Source organism: Amaranthus tricolor, chromosome 6 (assembly GCF_026212465.1).
Source record: "Amaranthus tricolor cultivar Red isolate AtriRed21 chromosome 6, ASM2621246v1, whole genome shotgun sequence".
NCBI classification, from domain to species: Eukaryota; Viridiplantae; Streptophyta; class Magnoliopsida; order Caryophyllales; family Amaranthaceae; genus Amaranthus; species Amaranthus tricolor.
Genome location: NC_080052.1, coordinates 21,886,027 through 21,906,593, shown reverse-complemented (window position 1 = coordinate 21,906,593; position 20,567 = coordinate 21,886,027). Strand labels below are relative to the sequence as shown.

General features: G+C 27.8%; 1 protein-coding gene and 1 non-coding gene across 2 annotated transcripts; both read right to left on the bottom strand.

Moving 5' to 3' along the window:
* Window positions 1-818: 818 nt before the first annotated feature.
* On the bottom strand, window positions 819-6,959 carry LOC130815679 (uncharacterized). The gene is made up of 5 exons (XM_057682166.1): window positions 6,908-6,959; window positions 6,265-6,508; window positions 4,410-4,673; window positions 4,174-4,332; window positions 819-976 (listed from the first exon to the last, which is right to left on the bottom strand). The coding sequence occupies exons 1-5, from the start codon at window positions 6,938-6,940 to the stop codon at window positions 819-821; spliced, it is 858 nt and encodes a 285-aa protein (XP_057538149.1). The 5' UTR covers window positions 6,941-6,959.
* Window positions 6,960-20,042: 13,083 nt separating this feature from the next.
* On the bottom strand, window positions 20,043-20,114 carry TRNAT-UGU (transfer RNA threonine (anticodon UGU)). Its single transcript has one exon. It is a non-coding gene; the product is annotated as a tRNA-Thr (tRNA).
* Window positions 20,115-20,567: the final 453 nt, after the last annotated feature.

Below are 20,567 nucleotides of genomic sequence, written 5' to 3'. Positions count from 1 at the left end.
TAATTATCTCAACGATCCTTACCTCCGACAAAAGAACACATCACTCACAGGCCCGTTTCTAAACTTTCGGTGGCTTAGGGGCGAGATTAGAAATAGCCCCCCTTATCGCTAAAAAATTTCCATTACTATCCTCATAAAGTTTTGGGTAAATTGTTAATAATAAAACAACCTTTGATTTATTCGCAGAAAATAAACTTACCTATAACTATTTTCTAAATAAACCCACTTATTAGGTATACTTGCTAAAAATAATCCAACCTATTGTTTATATTCATTTTTAAAGTTTCTTGGTAAATCAAGAATAGGAATAAACAATAGTTGAATTTATTTTCAGCCATAATACCAAATAGGTGAGTTTATTCAAAAATAAACAATCGTTGGGTTTATTTTCAACCTATTGAGCAAATGTTAGTTTATCTTTTACAATTTCCCCTAAAGTTTTTCATTGGATTTACAAAAACCTAAATTATTTTGTGATTCTATTATTTATTGAATTTGGTTTTTTTTTTCTTTTCATAACAAGATGTATATTTTTGTGACAATATTCAATATAACATGATAAGTAAAACCAAGATGGAGCAATATAACCTGATTCTTAAATACCGAGTACCATGCTCTCCCAAATTGCAATCCCTTTAATTCAATGAATTCAGAACATTACAAATATTCTTTACCAATATTATTCCATTATCACTCTTAATTCTTTAATTTCTTTTAATAAATTTAAATTTAAACCTACTTAATTTCTGAAATATGGGGCCCTAGACCTTTGCCCCACCCACCCCGGGTCTAATACGGGGCTGATCACTCATGTCCTCTCATCTAACAATATAATTTGTCTCCTTGCACCGCCCGTCACCATTGAACCTGCTTCTTTGACGAGCATGTAAGGAAGATGCTTCGTACATATCACCATGACCCATTTGTTCTAGCAATTCAACATCCCAATTATGGTGTTCTTCCATTGTATATACTTCTACATTTTTCCGGTCAAATCTTCAATTCTTAATACCAATTGATAGCACCATTATGCATAAATGATCTACATTAGTATAATATTGTCTTATTTAAGGACCGGCTCGCACAAATTCGTTTTAAGGCACTTTTCAAAACGCTATGTACTAATTGTAGTACACTCACTTATGCATTTGTTATCACTTTATTAATTTCTAATCTATTTCTTGAAACATATACTCAATAATATTCAACCCCCTGTTGTGTGGGTTAAACATTTTGTCAATATTATATATTTATTATACTCAACTTTTATTAAGTTCGTAAATGTTTATACCCAAGAAGACAATTATGACTTCACGATAGTCATCTAAAATCTTGCACAAATATATATATATATATATATATATATATATATATATATATATATATATATATATATATATATATATATATATATATATATATATATATATATATATATATATATATATATATATATATATATATATATATATATATATATATATATATATATATATATATATATATATATATATATATATATATATATATATATATATATATATATATATCACCATGAGATGAGTCTATATAAGTAAGCCTAATTCTCTAGGTGATCATTTTAAAATTGTAAGAGATCATTTTAACATTATAAGTGATAACTTTAAAACTATAAAGAGTCATCACTTTAAGAATGAATATGAAATAGGTCAACCCAATTAAAATGATCTCACCGTGAGACCGTCTCATATATGAAAATTTGTGTATATCATTTGACTATTTGATCCAACTTGTGATTTTTACACTATTAATTGGTTAATTTTGTTCGGTTATATAGTCAAGTGAATATTGTTATATTCATTTTAGAAATTTAATTTTTTCAAAACTTTTATATGTACATGACTAATAATTTAAATATTACACTAAGTTATGTGAAAAGTTAAATATTATTTTTAAAAGGGATTAGTGAAAGTATTAGGTTGAAATTTGAATGAATTAACAAATATACCATATATATTATCAAAGTATTTAACAAATATACCATATAAATATCCATTATTTTCTTTATGCTAATAAAGACTTGTGTTTGTTTCAAGCTATATATAAGTATAAATAATAAATGTGACAATTATTAATTAACTAAGTCCTCTATATATACTATTAGAAATTTAAAGTTGTGACATTTAAATTAAATGTCGTTGAATATATACCATTAAAAGCAAATTATGTTGTAGTAACAATTATTATCAAATATTGGAGAATTTATGGATATTATACAACCTTATAGTTACACATTTAGAATGTAACCCCTATAGACTATTTAAAAATATGCTTCCTTAATTCTGAAATATTTGTTATGTTATGGTTATTGTTACTACTATTTATCATTTAATTTTATTTTATATATTGTGGCTAATGTATATAAAAAAATATAATCAAATGAGATCTTGTTTGAATCATTTAATGACATACTTATATAATTAAATTATTGTTAGAAGTACATAATTCAACATATAAATAATCAAAATAATATATTCAATTGCATAAAATGTCAAAAGATAACAAATAATGTAATGTAGTGTTTGAGAATAATTATTTCATTTCAAATTATAAATTTCAATTATGAAATCATAAATGAAGAGTTTGAGAATAAAAAGGTTTGGTTAGTCATTCTTAAATTCTCAACTTTAACTACTTAAAAAACAATGGTGAAATTAAATTCAAATTTAAATTTGAAAATTTTTAATTTATCAAATAATAAATTTAAGCCAAATCCAAATTTCCAAATAAAATCAATGTTTCCAAAAATAACATAACGGAGGAAGTACTATGAAGTTGCAACTTGCAAGCTAAGAAGCTAATTGATGTTAATGTTGGTGTCCAGGACCCATAAAAGTAGGGTATTTGCAATAGGAACTAGAAGTAGTACCTAACGTTAAATACAAGATTAATGGAGAGAGAATAATGTACCACTCGGTCGGGTTCCCATCCAGGTTATTCAACCATATCTTTGAATTCCAAAGTGTATTTCTGTTTCTACTTTGATTGTTATATGGAAATCCATTTCAGTCTTTTATATTCGATACTAGTTGATTCGGTTGGTAGTTTAACCTAATAAAATTTATAAATACTTTTATAAATGGCTTAGATAAATTGTCATATCTTGAACTTATTACCTAAGTGTATATAAAAATATTCGATTTGAATTATCCGATCCGAAATAGTTAATATCTACTTTTATATATAAGATAATTTATCTAATTTTTAAAAATCAAACATTTGATTTTCACACACACACATATATATATATATACACACACGCAAATATATATATATATATATATATATATATATATATATATATATATGATAAAAGAATATTAACTTAATCTTATCATTCTCATTTTCATTATCATTAATCATTAAAATTAAGTTTTTAATATTTTTTAATCGATTGTCATTGACATAATCTAGATTTTTATAAACTAGACTTGAAGTACTTGTTTTGAGGTCAAACGATCCATGATCTTAAATAAATATAATCTTAACTGGCAAGTATATAGGCAAGTATAAATCTACCCATTTCTTATTTGTCGCCACCAATTTCATTTTATCGCCACCCCCCCTTGAATGAAATTACGACTTTACCCCTGAAATTTAAAAAATTACGAAAATGCCACTAAGCTTATAACTTATATAAAAACACTTCAAATCCACTCAATAACACTTTCATCACTTCCATAAAATCAAATTCTTCACATAAAATTAAGCGGAGCTAAAACTTTGGAATCGAAATCGTCAACAAAAATTCGAGGTAAGTTTTTTTTAAATCAATCGAAGCAAAAAAAAAAAAAAAAAAATTTGGATTCGGCCCAGTCGCACAAAACGTGCGACTGTACAGTCGCACATTTTGTGCGACTGGGCCAAAACCAAATTTTTTTTTTTTTTTTTTTTTTAAAAAATTTTTGAAAGAGTTTGTTGTTAGTTAATGTTATTTAGTAAATGTTGTAATAATATGTATTATGATAATGTTGTTTTAAGAAGTAGTTATTGATTTACGTATTCGAAAAAGAAAAAAAAAAAAATTAAAACCGGTCGCACAACATTATCATAATACATAAATCAATAACTACTTCTTGCGACCGGTTCGTGCGACCGGTTTTAATTTTTTTTTTTGAACGAGCACCCACGTACCTCGTATATCGGTGGTATCACCTGTTTCGATATCGTGGAGGTCTATTTGCCTGAGAGGACAGTGAGGCAGCTCGGTTTTGCACAGGAGATATGGCGGAAGAATAAATGGAATGTGATCTGGCCACGGAAAAAGTGAAAAATCACGACCTGCTGCACCATCTGAATAAATAACAATATATCATTACGCCAATATTGATATAAAACATATAAGATTAAATGAAAAGAAATAAGAGTACCTGATAAGTTGAAACTGAAGTTAATTCCAACTGACGATTGATGCGACCGGCTGCTTGATCTACCACTGGATCTCCCGCGTGATGATGATCTTGATCCGCGACCCCTTGAGGACGATCTACTGTACTCAAACGCACTTTTGTTTCTCCTCAAGGTTCTGCTTGTCATTGGTCTTCCTTTCCTCGGTGGACTTGCTTCGGGCTCAGGTATGTCGTCACCATCGGGGTGCAGCTCATGTTCAAGTACCTGAGAGATGCGTCGTAGTACTGAGGGTTCGGATTTTAAAACTTCATCCCTCAACGATTGAAAGTACTCTTTATCATCGGCGTTTGCGTGCCGTACTTCTTCGTTCGCGTCTTCTTCTGCATCTAAATACTTTAACGTTTTCCAAAACGGATGTATATCGTCCAAGTACAAAGCACCATTAGACCTGATAGACAAGTAACAGTAACACGCGCATGGTAATCCGTGGGTTTTTTGAATGACACAACCGCATTTTTCTAAAAGACAACTGCCCAGGGTTAGCATCCGGTTGTGCTCCATCATCAATAGTTCCAAGGCAAATATAGAAACATGACGATACAACGGTCGTAGAAAATTTAGTCGCGACGTTCTTAAAATGGAATTCTTAGATTCCTCAAGAGCTTGTCTTATTTTTGATTGTTGATTCGTAATTTGTGCGTGCGCCCTTTTAAACAGCGTATCGAATGAGCTATTACCGCTACCCAAGTAGTACTTGAAGGAAGAGTGTTGACTTTCAACTCTACTGGTAGTCTGGTTACCCAAGTGCAAACAATCATTCGTCCACGCACGCACAAATTTCTCTTTGTGAGGAATCCATGTTCCTGCCAAATATTGCACGACTCTCCGGTTCCTAGTCGACCAAGTGGACACAATCCCTTCCCATCTGTTTTCAAAATCGGCGATCGTCATACTGTTAACCAAGGGGTTCCATTTTGTTTGCCTGAATAACTGGCCCTGTTGATTTTTCTTGCCGCCACACAATTTATCGACCATGTTCTCCACGTCATTGCCAATATGCCATACGCATAATAGATGTCGTACATCTGCATTAAACATAAATTTAAAATTAATTCAGAAATATATAATACATAGATCGACGATAATTAATAATTAAAACATGTTTACCTGGAAAGACAACATGAATAGCTGCAGACAAACCCTCATCCCGATCCGTTACGATTACATCCGGCGTCTGCACTGTCCCGTAAATATCCCTCAACCTCTCCAACACCCAAGAATAAGACACAGCCGCCTCATCTCGCATCAAACATAATGCAACCAAGAAATTATGATTCGTTGGCGTCATTCCAATGATTTCGCAAAGGGGCCACTTTTGCTTATTCGTTTTGTACGTTGTGTCTATCAACACAACATGGGGCCACGAACGTAGCATCTGGATAGAAGTTGGATTCGCAATCAATAATCTAGTCAACTGATCCTCACTATCCAAGTCCCTCCAAACTACATAATTATGCTCCGTGGCCATATACAGACAGTGTTGAAGAGGAGTCCTACCATCCATCTCTTCTCTCCTCATTGACTGTCTCTCATTGTAAATTTGATTCATACTAGCATAAAAACGAGGAAAATTTCTTCTAATTGAAGACATTATAAATGCTGGTTGCATGCCAGTTGCACTTAGATCTCGTATGTGCTGCCTGATATCCACAGTCATCCTATTTACTCTTATTTGACCATCTATGTACATGAAGAACGGATGGTTATGTATTCCTTTTTCACCAGGAAACACTCTAACCGTCCAAGGTCTTTCCTTTGGGTTACGACTAGTTCCTAAAATCATAAATTTACACCCACAACCCCTACTTTTGGAACCTGGTCGGGGAGCATTGTCTGAGTTATGCAAATCAACACTTCTTTTATCGTAACGGTGACATCTTAAGTACAGACTCACTCTAGAACGCCCTTCTTTTTTTTTATATGAAGCACGTGTAAATTGAAATCCAATTGTTAGTGCTATCTCATTAGCCCAAGTATGTAAATCATCTACAGAATCAAATTCTCTATCGGTAACAAATCTATCAGAATAATCTATATTATCTCCTAAATTTTCAAAGTCCTGCAAATAATAATTATAATAACATTATCATAATATATCAAAATAATAATAACTTAAAAAATAATTATTTCTACAAAATAATTATAATAAAATACCATTATTATAGCACAACAATAGATTAAAATAAAATAATTTAATTAAACAAAATAAATTTTATAATTCGAAGTTAAAAAAAAAAAAAAAATAGAAGTCGCACAAAACGTTTTGTGCGACTTCTATTTATTTTTTTTTTTTTTTTATTCAAATACAAAAAAAAAAAAAAAATTATGAAGTAGTCGCACGAACCAGTCGCACAAAACGTGCGACTCCCAGTCGCACGTTTTGTGCGACTGGTTTGTGCGACTACGTTCCTATTTTTTTTTTTTTTTTTTGCAAAAATCGAACCGATTAATTACTTACCGGATCGTTATCATGCACGTCTTGGTATGCCATTGATGTTCGATCTAGAGTTCTAGCTTGTTTAAATTTACGTATTGTTTTTAGAGAGTTTTTAGAGAGAAGGTATCGTGTTTGAATTCGAATATACTACCATAAAGCCTCTGAAAATTCAATATATATATAATTCCGATAATAATGTCATTAAGCGATAACAATGTTATTAAGTGCCATTTACATTTCTTAAACATTTTTTAACTTAAGTGGCATTTTTGTAATTTTTTTTAATCTAGGGGTAATATGGTAATTTTGTTAGAAGGGGGGGTGGCGATAAAATGAAAAAGGTGGCGACAAATAATAATTCCCTAAATCTAATCCTAAGATGACTGTAGCAATGAAAGATTTTGACTTGTATGGGAATGATTAATTAAACTTTGATATTGCCCTAACTTTATACCCACAAGGTCACAATTAATCAAACTAAACCATGAGAATAAATTAATTATATGATTGGATCAATCACATAAACTTTTGATATTGGCGCGTGTTGAATTAGGTTGGACTTATTGTGGATGTCAACATATTAACGGAGAAACACAAGGTGCACACATTTCATAGCTAAGGAGATATATGCCATCCCAAAATCATATGGCAATGGGAAGAAGGTTTTCAAAAACTTATAAGGTGTGCACGCCTTCTTCATTTTGTCGATGTGGGATAACTCATCCCAACACCCCCTCCATGCGAACCCCCGTCAAGTTTGCATGTGGGAGTAATCAATGAGGGTAGGAACGCCATTTTTTTCGGACCTATCATTTTTAAATTTTTTTGAACGAACTATCGGCTCTGATACCATGGTGAATTAGACTGGACTTATTGTAAATGTCAGCATATTTATAGGAAACACACGAGGTGCACACACTCCATAAGCCAAAGATATATATTATTCCAAAACCATATGGCTATGGAAAGAAGGTCTCCAATAGCTTATAAAATGTGCACACTATCTTTATTTTGTCGATGTGGGATAGCTCATCTCAAGATTTGATAATCAATGAAATTTATACTTACGAGAATTTATTTAATTTGTAGATGTCTATAAGTGATTAATACTTGCTTTTCTATTACTCCCTCCGTTGTTTTTTTATCTTCCACTTTGGGTTTTTCACACATATTAAGGAAGATAGAATTTTTGGGTTGTAGTGGATATTATTTTAATTAAATAGTAGTGTGAAATAATGATTATATTGGAAGTATGAGGTTGTAGTAGGTATTATTTTAATTAAATAGTAGTGTGAAGTAATGATTGTATTGAAAGTATGAGAGAGAAAATAATTATAAATAAAAGAAAAGGGGTACATTAAAAGAAAAGGGGGGTTTTAAGGGGTAAAAGTGGGATAAAAACTTTCTAAAAATAGAAAGTATTCTAAAGTGGAAGAACTTTTGAAACTACCCGTTATAGTAATGTGGAAGATCAAAAAATAACGGAGGGAGTAATAGGTTATAATTTTTTATAGTATTATTTTTTAAAATAGAATTTATATTTACTAAGGTATACTGCATTTTATTTTTTATTTATTAGATGTATAAGTAATAGAGCTTGAATTATTTATATTTAAAATTATTTTATGCATTTAAGAATGTATTTTAGAATTAAAATATTACAAATGGCAATGCTTTATATAACAAATGTAATCGTTAAGTTAGAATTAGAAAAATTATATTACCATAAACTCTTTCTACGAATATAGTTTCACAATATAAGTCTACATAAAAATTAGGCATGTGTCGAGATATATAATATACTAGGATAAAAATCCGTGCAATGCACGAATTTTTAAATACGTTAATATTTTAATTAAAATTTTAGGTTACTTTACATTTTTTCTAAAATTTAAAATTGTAATTATAAGAGTCTAGCAATATAAATGACTGATTTTAATGATCAATTAATTGAATTTTATGTCATTCTAGTTTTAAATAACAGATGGAAAAGGGCTATTATATACTTCAATAATTTCCTAAATTGTTATACACAGTGTAATTTTGCAGTATAATTTTCTAACTTGTGTGATTCCAATTACACTGCAATAGTAATTTATTCAATAGTATAATTTTCTATGCAGTATAATTCTAGAATTTTATTAGATAATCTATAATGTTACATAGTACATTATATATTTCTCATTATAATTTTTAAACAGTGCATTTACTTGGAATAATTGTGATTTACTGCATCCATTAGTATATGACTTTTTACGAAAATATAAATTTGTAAATATGGTAAGTATAAAAAATGCAAATTAGTCAAATTTCATTCATAGTAACCAATGAAAAAAAGACAAATGACATGCTAATAATCAAACTTTCTTTTTGCTATTATACAGTAAAATTAATAGAATGCATTTATTTATTCCGTAGTATAATTTTCTACGCGATGTAATTCCAGAATTTCATCAAACAATATATAATGTTCTACACAGTACATTATATATTTTCTATTATAATTTTTAAATATTGCATTAACTTACAACTATGTAATTGGAATAATTGTGATTTATTGCATTTATTAATGTATGAGTTTTTCTGAAAATATAAATTTGTAAATATAGTAAGTGTAAAAAATGCAAATTAATAAAATTTCATTAATACTAATCAATGAAAAAAAAAATAAATAACATACTCACAATTAAATTTTTTTTTGTTATTATCTAGTAAAATTAATAGAATGTATGATTTGTGCAAAACAAATATTGATGAATTACATGGTTGATATTAATGATGAAGACTTTCCACTATATTTGACACTACCATAATTTTTTTTACCAAATTTGCAAGGTAATACACTATAAATCTAAATATAAATTAGGCATCAGCCACATATAACAAGGAGAAAAAACAGTGAAATCCTTTCTTTCTATTAGTAGTTGCATGAGCATTTGAATTAACTTTTGATTCATTTAAATAACAAAATGTCAATCAAATTGAAATTGACAATCAACCAATTTCTTTATTATTTTTTTAAAAATTACCTAAAATAATCCAATTGTTTTATAATTTTCCTATAATAATCTCACATATTAATTAATTATGAATAATCTCAATTTTAGGGGGTATTTGCCTAGAGTAAATTTGGATAACCTGATGACCTACTATAGTAGATAATTTACTAAAGAAGTAAACTGAAAATTAATGTAAAATTTGAGAAAAATCTTAAAAATTTACATAAAAATTCTGAATAATTACAAAAATCATAATTTTTTTCAAAATTTTTTAAATATTTTTTTCGACGTTTTATTTTAATTTATATGTTTTTTTTTTTGTAAAAAATAAACCTTGCTATAGTAAGTCATCAGGTTACCGGGTTTACTCTAAGAAAATACACTCAAAAATTAGGATTATTCATGGTTAATCAATTGGTGAGATTATTGTAGGAAAATCATGAAAAGATTGTTTTATTCTAAGTAATTTTCCTATTTTTTATGAGTATTTGGAATTATTATCTTAATTGCTATTGCGATATTAACTCATAATTAATTAAGCTATACTTTCCAAATTAAATAATTAATATACTTAATTTTATTTTCTTTACAAAATTAGATAAATCAACGATAATTGGATAAGTTATCCCTGTATTTTTTTATTCGTTATTAGTGACATTACTTATTTTTTTTAATCCAAATACGCTATTATTAAAAAAATAAAATATATAAACTAGCTTATCCAATAGGTGGATATAGTAATGGCCACGGGGCAGGTTACCCGACACCGTACCATTCCCGAACTATCAAAGAATGGTCCTGGAACCGAAACTGTCTGCTACAGGTTCTGAACCGGCCCGAATCGCGAACCATTAAGGTTCCAAAAAAATACACTAATTTTTTATTGGGACCATCTCACCATGAGACGGCCTCATAAGGGTCAGTCTAAACTCTTAAAAAATTATTCCCCTGTAGAATTTAAATTTTATTTTTTTATGTATATAATACTGATGGATTGCTTATATGAGTTCATCTCATGGTGAGACAGTCTCATTCAAGACTTGCTAAAAAAAATATGATGGACCCATGGAACTGTTGGCAGGTACAGCCTATGGAACCGCAAACCAGGTCGCCCGAACGTACCTTTATTGATTATTTAAAATAAATTTATACCTAAAAAATAATAGTAAATATTTTAATAACGATTGGCGACAATGAATTTCGATAATAATCAACAAAGGTAAGCTCACATTATTATAATATTTTATAGGATTTTTTTATATTATATTTAGGGCAAAAAAATTTGAACTTATGATTCGATCCATCTAATCTGAGAGTTAAACTACTAAGAACCGTCTCTTTAACCGCCAAAAAATCGTCTGGATACAGAACCAAAACCGAAACCGAAACCCAACGGTTTGAATCAGGTTTCAGTTTTTAGGAACCGAAATCGAATAGAATTAGAACAATCCAACTCAGACCGTGGCCATTACAAGGTGGGTATATTAAAGTATTAGGATTCTCTCCATTATATTTCTAAATTACCCATTTCGAGATTTTAACATTTATTTTTAGAATAAAAATAAAAATTTTAAAATCTTTTTTATTTTTCTCTATCAAGCTATTCTAACTATTAGATTGAGTAATGATATTTTAAGTAAAAGAGAAGACAATAATTCGTATTTAAGCTTTTAAAACTTAGGAAAATGATGGGAAGATTAGGCAGCAAGGCGAGATTCACGGCTAGAAGTAGGGGTAGAGGGAACCTTCCACTGTAGTTTGTCTTTTTTTGATGTCATATCCTTCGCCTACGCCTACGCCTACGTCTACGCCGGTCTAGTCTAGTCCGCATTCCATCCACACGCTTCCTCCTTTTATTCACCGACTCCGATCCTTCAATTTATACCCATTTCTATTCTGAACTATCTAATTATTCCCTACCTGATTAAAGTCTCATTCATAATTAAGTTTTTCCTTCACTGCTCATTATTACTCTCTCCCCTCTTTAAATAAGTTTTTATTTTGCTATTTATTTAATTTGTTATTCTCATAAAAAAAAATTATTTATATTATAAATTTCTAACAAAAATAATTTTATTTGTTTTTATTTTAATATTTTAATAATATTTATGGTTCTCATATATCTTTCACTAACTTTATTTTTAATATTTTTATATTTCTTATTAGTTACTACATATTTTCCACTAACTTTATTAAAATATTTTTTTATTAATTGTGGTCTTCATATTTTTTACACTAATTTTTTTTTAATATTTTTTAATGTTTATGATCCTCATTTTTTCCTCCTTGAATTTATTACCAATAAATAATATATATCGAATATCTAAAAGATTTTATTTTTCTTAATTTTCGTAAACAATTCTTTTGGAAACTTCATTAAGGAACGGATTGAGTATTATCTAATACTACCATCATTTTTTAGAAAATAAACTTTGTGAAATATTCACAATTATTGTTCCACTTGATTTTGGTGCATTTGCAAATGCACTATTTTAATTTTAAATATCTCTAATTATACTTAAGTAAAAATTATAAAAAGGTAATATTTATAAAATTTATATTAAGATGAATCAAATAAGATCTTACTTGACTATGTTTGAACTTATAGATTAAAAATAAAGCACATATTAAAAGTAATTGATGAATAATATTAAAAAAAAAAAACTAAATATAACAATAATAGTGAATAGAAGACAATAAATAATTTTTTGTCTCATTTTTTTTTCTTTTCTTTTTTTTCTTTTGTTTCATCAAATTTACCCATTTTTATTTTTCGCTAAAATTCACGTCATTTATATATTTTCTCACCATCTTATAAAATAGAAGTATCACTTTGTCACATGGGTAAGATGATCGGACGATGTGAATTGTTTTCCTACCAAATTTGGTCTAAATTATCATCATCAAAACCGCATTTGAAAATTACATCAAATCGATTTTAAAAGACAACATAATTACAATTCTATATATTCTTTTTAAAATCTTATTTCTTTTCTCTTTGATGCAATTTTAACTAGAAAGTAGAGTCTTGATTTATAACTTTTATACTAAATGCAGGAGTATACATTTTCACCAATCCTAATGTATTTCTCACTCTTATTTTAATCAAAGGCTCCATACACATTTATTTATGAAGTAGAACCTAAAGAAGTTAAGACACCTAACAAATGCAATAAAAGTTTAGGACGGATACGGAATTATAGTTGAACCTAAATAAATAATATATTATATTAATTGAATATAAATATTTGATTCTAACATAATTTATACAACAATATTTTGGTGCGTGGGACACTTGTTCCACACCCATACTCTCTTCACTATTATTTTTATGTGAGCTCATGTCTCACTTATCAATCTCTCTATTTTTGTTTATATCTTTTGTGATTTGAGCTTATGGCTCAATCATTTGTTTTTATGAGAGCTTCTTGCTCTACATATGATGCAATTGTCATAATACTCTATTTATACTTGCTATAGAACATTTTAATAGTTAAGTTAAGATTTTATCTAGATATTTTTCTTTTCTTACTTCACCTTCCTTCTACTATATTCAAACTATTACTTCTTACTTAACACTAAATAATTCTAGATAATCATCTTCTAGATTTTTCTGATTAGCTTTTCTAATATTTTTTTTCACAAAAAATTAGTTTTGCCCTTCTACATTATTTTTGTCACTGGTCTCTAGTTACGTATACTTTCTAGCTCCCTTTGTCTTAGATAAATTCCTACATTTTGGTTCATCTAATTCACATATTTATTTTATTTTTTAATTTTTCACATATTTATTTTATTTTTTAATTTTTCAGTTTCATCATTTAGTACATTTGATTTTTTATGCAATTCAATGTATTATTTTAATCATTTATATATTAAATTATATATAAAAAAAATTATGAAAAGTTATAATATCATTAAATATGGTATTAAATGATTCAAATAAGATCCTATTTAACTTTATTTTTCTTACACGTCAACCACAATATAAAAAGGAAAAAGTTACTAAAATAATTTAATATTTTCATGATTTTCCTACAATAATCTCACTTATCGATTAACCATGAATAATCTCAACTTTGAAGGGTATTTTCCAAGAGTAAACACGGTAACCTGATAACTAGCTATAGCAAGTTTTATTTTTTTACAAAAATTAAATTAAAATAAAATGTAGCAAAAAATATTAATTAAATACTGAAAATAATTCTGATTTTTTTATTCTGAATTTTTTTATGTGAATATTCAAAAATTTTCTCTAATTTTACATTAATTTTCAGTTTACTTTTTTGGTGAATTACATAGTAAAGCAGATCATCGGGTTACCCAAGATTACTCTAGGAAATTACCCCTAAAATTGAGTTTATTCATAATTAATCAATAGGTAGGATTATTGTAGGAAAATCATGAAAATATTGGATTATTCGAGGTAATTTTTTCTATATAAAATAAGTTTAAACAATAAATTATGTTAATAATTATAGTATAACGGGTATTTAAGAACAGATTGTAAAAACTGTCTTAGAATATTTTGAGCCGATAACAGTCGCAGCTTGACATAAATTACCCAAGTAGAAGTACTTTTTAACCCCATCATCGATCACGCTTGTGATCTGTTATAACAGAAGTATATAATACATCATGCACTATCTCGACACATCGTTATCGTTATGGGGTCAATAATAACACATTTAGTTAAACTCTAACCATTCATTTTATCTACTATTATCACTATTCTTAGTCACTTCTTATGAAATAATTTCCTATTATTCCCGCATTAACTCCATAATCATCCCATGATCTAGCAATCACCTCTAAGTCCCTACAAGAGATTACTATGAATTTTTCATGAAACTACATAAAATGGGACACACAATTCTACTTTTCTATACTCAATTTATTTTACCAAAATACTTCCTTCAATAATTTATTTAGAGGGAAAGCTTTTATATTCCTTTTACTACTCCACAAAAATATACCGCCCTCCTACTTAGAATCTATACTTAACCAAATATCCTTCAATTGATCTGAATTCATCTTATAATCCGTTAATCTTGCATTTATTAATTATCATATATTCATTACTTTCTGTATCCCGATCTGACTTGAGCGTCAGAGGGGTTTTCCGGGAAACCACCCCCAGGCAAGGCTAACGTTGTATTGCAGGATTTGAGGTCTCATCAGTGGAAGGATCATAATCACTTTCAGCATATTGACAGTTGTACCCGATTACAGATATCTCCAGGTATTTTAAGTGTTTTTTGCACTTTCTCATTTCATTACCGAAACAGTTATCAAATGCACGATTAGTACCTCATACAGTTGCACTTCATCACCACTACTTAAAAGTTTTGGGGCTTGGCAATTGGCTGTTGTTGTTGGCGGTTGGCTTGTTTGACCAACTGAAAATGTTCGCTGTTTTTATTGACTTTTAAATTAGCTGAAAAAATCAACTATTTGTGGAGCTGTTTGGTAAATTTCAATATTAGTTGGTTATTTATTATAGAAAAAGTGGGCTGATTAGCCAAAATCCAGCCAAAAAAGCTAGCTGGAGTAGCTTTTTCATTTTGACTTAAAAGCCAACTTTTCAGCTGCTTTAAAAGTCATCTATCAAACACTTTTTTAGATTATTTTACTGACCAACAAATCAAAAGCTATAAATCAAACACCCTCAATATTTTAGTTAAAATAACTAAGTCTTTACGAATCATGTCTTAGATGAAACATAATATCATAATTGTAGCTTTTTTAATCATCAAATGCAGAAATCTACATTTTTAAAGAACATACATCCAGCACCCCATTTTTGAAAAAAACCATGTGTATGGCCCGTATATTTAATTATTTAAAGATTTTTCAAGTCTAATTATGAGTTATTTAAATAGTATTAATTAATTAATAACATTAAATTAAAATTCATAATTTTTTTGCTTTATAAAAAAGACATTCATATTGTTATATTTCAACAAAAAAAACATAATTGAGGTGAGATATAGTGAATACTTCTTACTTCCTCCCTTCTGAAATACTCGCTACATTTTTATTATGTGCGATATTCATCGTTCAAGTTTACTTTATATATTATAACTAATATATAAGTAAAAATGTAGTCAAATGAGATCTTGTTTGAATCGTCTAATCACATACTTTCATAATATTAACTTTTTATAATTTTTAAATTTTTATAATTCAACATATAAATAAATAAAATAACGCATTAAAATGCGTAAAAAGTGAAATGTAATCTAATTTTTATTTCTTTTTCTCGACCTACTTTGTAATTTAAAAAAACATATAGAGTTTTTTCTCTGGTTCACTATGCTTACTATATTTGACTCTTTACACAATTTAATATATTATGTTGATCATTCATATATTGAACTATGCACTTCTAAAAATTATAAAATAATAATATAAAAGTATGCGATTAAACAATTCAAACAAGATCTCACTTACCTATATTTTTTCTTATACATGATTTACAATATGGTTCCTCTGTTCCATATTACTAGCACCAAATCAACTTTTTCACCATTCATCATTTTATGATAATTTACATATTTCGACTATTATACGAGGAAAAACATAACCATGTGAGATCTTGTTATTTGTCTCTTTGCATATTTTCATAATATCAAATTTTTGTAATTTTTAGTTATGTATAACTCTAGATACAAACGATCCGACAAACGCATTGATTTGCATAAAAACGTGTTTGATGCAAGTATTTTGGGACAAAGAAAGTATAAAACAAGATTGGACGATGAGTTGTGTTTATAACCATATATAATAGAAGAAGTATTTTTGAATGGAGTAAGTATCAACTTTGATTTACCAAAATATACCAAACAAACAATACTATAAAATTAACTTTTTGTGGCATAGGATTTAGCGACAATTAAAAAAATATCACTGATTTATATTTTAATGTAATAATTATTGGCTTTTATTTTAAGTTCCACTATAAAGTGATTTATAAGTCACATTTTATTTCGCTTGAAGTGAAATATATAATTACTATAGTCTATAAAGGCATTATGAGAATTAACGTCATTAGACCCTATGTCACGAAAAGCTTTAATATGATTTTTTATTATACTGCTAAAGTTTCTAACAAAAACTCCACTATATATACCATTAGAACTTTATAATGGTGACATTTAAATTAGGGTATTGCTAAACATTGCCACCTTTTTCCTTTTATCGCCATCTCTATATTAATGAAATGACGAAAATGCCCTTGGACTTAAAATAACAATAATAATAATAATAATAATATTTATTATTATTATTATTATTATTATTATTATTATTATTATTATTATTATTATTATTATGATAATAAAAATAAATATAAAAATAATATTTTAAAAAAATAATAACAATAATAATAATAATAATAAAAATAATTTTTGTGCGACTGAGCCGCGGCCGAGTCGCGGGTTTTGTGCGACTCACCCCTTAATTTTTTGAAAATTTTTTTTATATTATTATTATTATTATTATTATTATTATTATTATAGTCTAGGGGTAATATCGTCAATTCATTAAAATAGGGGTGGTGATGTTTAAGGATTGTGTTAAATTAAATGTCACTAAATATACACTAAAAAATATAGGAAAAATTACCTAGAATTATCTAACTTTTTCATGATTTTCCTACAATAATCTCAACTATTGATTAATTATGAATAATCCCAACTTTATATGTTATTTGTCTAGAGTAAACTTAAGTATCCGGATGACCTTTTATAGTAGGTAATTTACCAAAAAAGTAAACTGAAAATTAATATAAAGTTCTAAAAAGTTTTTGAAGATTTACATAAAAAAATTTTGAAAATTTTTAACATTTTTTCACATTTTTTTCGACATTTATTTCAATTTATCTTTTTTTTAAAAAAACTTGTTATAGCAGGTCATCCGGTTACCCTCTAGGCATATACCCCAAAAAATTGAAATTATTCTTAGTTAATCAATAAGTAAAATTATTATTAAAAAAATTATAAAAATATTAGATTATTCTGGATAATTTTTTCAAAAATTAACTTTAACGTATATTCCAATACGACAACACTATATTATAGAAGTATCATTTAAAAAATATAAAAGTACCTAACTCTTTTTAAAGACCATCATATATAGATCTTCCTGAAATTCTTGTTATGGAGATTTACGTGTTGAACTATTTTTGCCATAAACTATGTTTTTTTTCCCTCCCTGAGGTTGCATCTTGCGTTGCATGCATTTATGTTATCTATTATTGAAGCTCACATGGGAGCCGTCTAATAATTATAATTGAAATGGTTTATTAATTAGTAGTACTAGTGCCATATTATTATTTCGAAGGTTATTGTTTCCAACATTATTTCACATAAAGATAGAATTTTAAATATAATTTTTTTATTAATAGAAGCTAAAATATATTTATAACATGGAATTTTGTTAATTTGGTTTTGATGTATAAAATTTTAATTTATATTTCTTATAATTTTTAATGAAACGTAATTAATGATATTGAAACTCAAATTAATTTTAAAAGCAAATATAACAAATAAATTAAAAGGAAATTTTATATGGTGACTCCAAGTTTTTGGCTTTTTCACTTGGCCGGCAAACGTTTTTTTAATTAACGTGATGTGATTACCCTAAGCTTCTAACTTCTCTACTTCGTAGGCAAAATGTTAAGATTTTTGTTATTTTACGTTATTATTATCCATCATAACGACCTTTTTCCATAAGAATAAACGCCTCGATCACGCTCAAGTAGCACATTTTTTACAATTTGTCGTAATGAATAATTAATTTTACAAAAAAAACTAGCATTTTATCTACCATATGAAAAAGTTGAAAACTCGAACCGAATCACCATATGGATTAAAAAAAATTTATCTATCATATAAAAAAATAAAAAACTTAGGATAACTACATTAAATTTCACTAAAATAAAATAGTGACAAAGTATTTGCTTATAGAGCTCATGGGGTTTGTACTAAAAAGGGAAAAGGGGGAGGTTTTATGGGTGGGACTCGAATTAGTGTTATTTTTTCTATTAATTGAAGAAGTGATATGATAGTTGTACAACTCAAGGCCATTGGTTCAAAAATTGGTGATCACAAATATTGATTTTTAATTATTACTACATGATGTTTCTTTAGGAGGGCCAAAGCAAGTTGGAGGAGAACATAATTTGTGAGATCTATTTAAGAATTTTAAGTTGGTAATTTACGAAAAAAACAAATAAATAATTTTAAAAAATCAAAACTTAAGCAATATTTTTTAAATGATTGATTATATTGAAGAATATACAACTAGTTCTTTTTTAGTTAATATATTGATGCACATATGGAGGATCATTAACGGATCAATGGGTAGTTGTTGTTAAGAATTTAATTATAATTTTTAAATGATTAAGATTAAAATTAGTTTTATATTTTTGCATGGCATTATTAAAAAATGATGATAAGTAATAAGATTTTTAGGAGAGTTTTGCCAAACAAAAAAATAAAAGAACCGTACCATCCATGGTACAGGGCGATTAATAATCATAGACCATAACCCATTAACCACCACCAATTATTTCATCAAAGTACAGCAAATCTTTTAGTCATTTTCCTTGAGATATTATATTTAAACAGCTTGTCAGAATTATTTTTATTTGTTTTTAAAAATAATTAAAACAACGAAGTTAATTATTAGAATTATAAAATAAAAAGTCCACTAAAAAAAGGAAAGGGGGTGCTCGCTGGAATTACGATATGCTAATTATTTCCACAGTTGGTCATCATTACTCATTATTGAACTAAAAGTCTAGAACCATACTATGGTGTTTGGCCAATTGAAAGTTGTAAATAGCGGTTTTTGTGAAGTTGACAAATAATCATTATGTGGTAGGATTTGATAGAATGAAATTTTTATGATTTTAATTTACCTTTTTTGATTTTGTATATTTTATCATTACTATTTTTGTCTTTTTGTGATGATTTACAAATTACGGTTATTGATTAGGAATTATTGTTGGGCGAATGGTCGGTATAGTCCATTAAAGTGACTGATTTAATAGATTTGATTAGCTGATTCTAAAATAGTAGAAAGCAATTCATTTGAAATAACTTATTTCATCATCATTATCGTATCCGGAGTATAGGAAAAAATTTAATACCCGCTGTCTGTGGGGATCAAACCCACGACCACGTGGTTACAAGCCAGGCGCTCTACCATTGAGCTAAGACGACTAATATGTCAAAAATAGTTTCTTAATTATAATAATAATTTTTTTCAGTTTTAAACGAGCTAATATGTCAAATACCAGCATTAGATGGTCTTAATATTCAACCCTTTAATTGTGTCAAAATATGTTAAGTTATTTTACCGTCCAAACACATAGTACCTTGATCAACCCCATGGCTTTTGTTGAAATTTGAATTGTTTGAAGCTAAAATTAAATGGATAATCTTTTAATCTTAATAGTTTTCTTCAGCGCTTTAAAGTAAGAATTTTTTAACCTGATTTAAATTTTGATTTACAGCCTAAAACCACTAGTGGAAAAAAACGTATCTGCTGCTAATCATTTGTTGCGGTTTTTAATATATGCAGCAATAAATAGGAAAAGAAATTAGAAAAAAAAAAGTCAACAAATGCTGCGGTTTTTTTAGTTGCCCGCAACATATACTCTTGTGGATCATCAA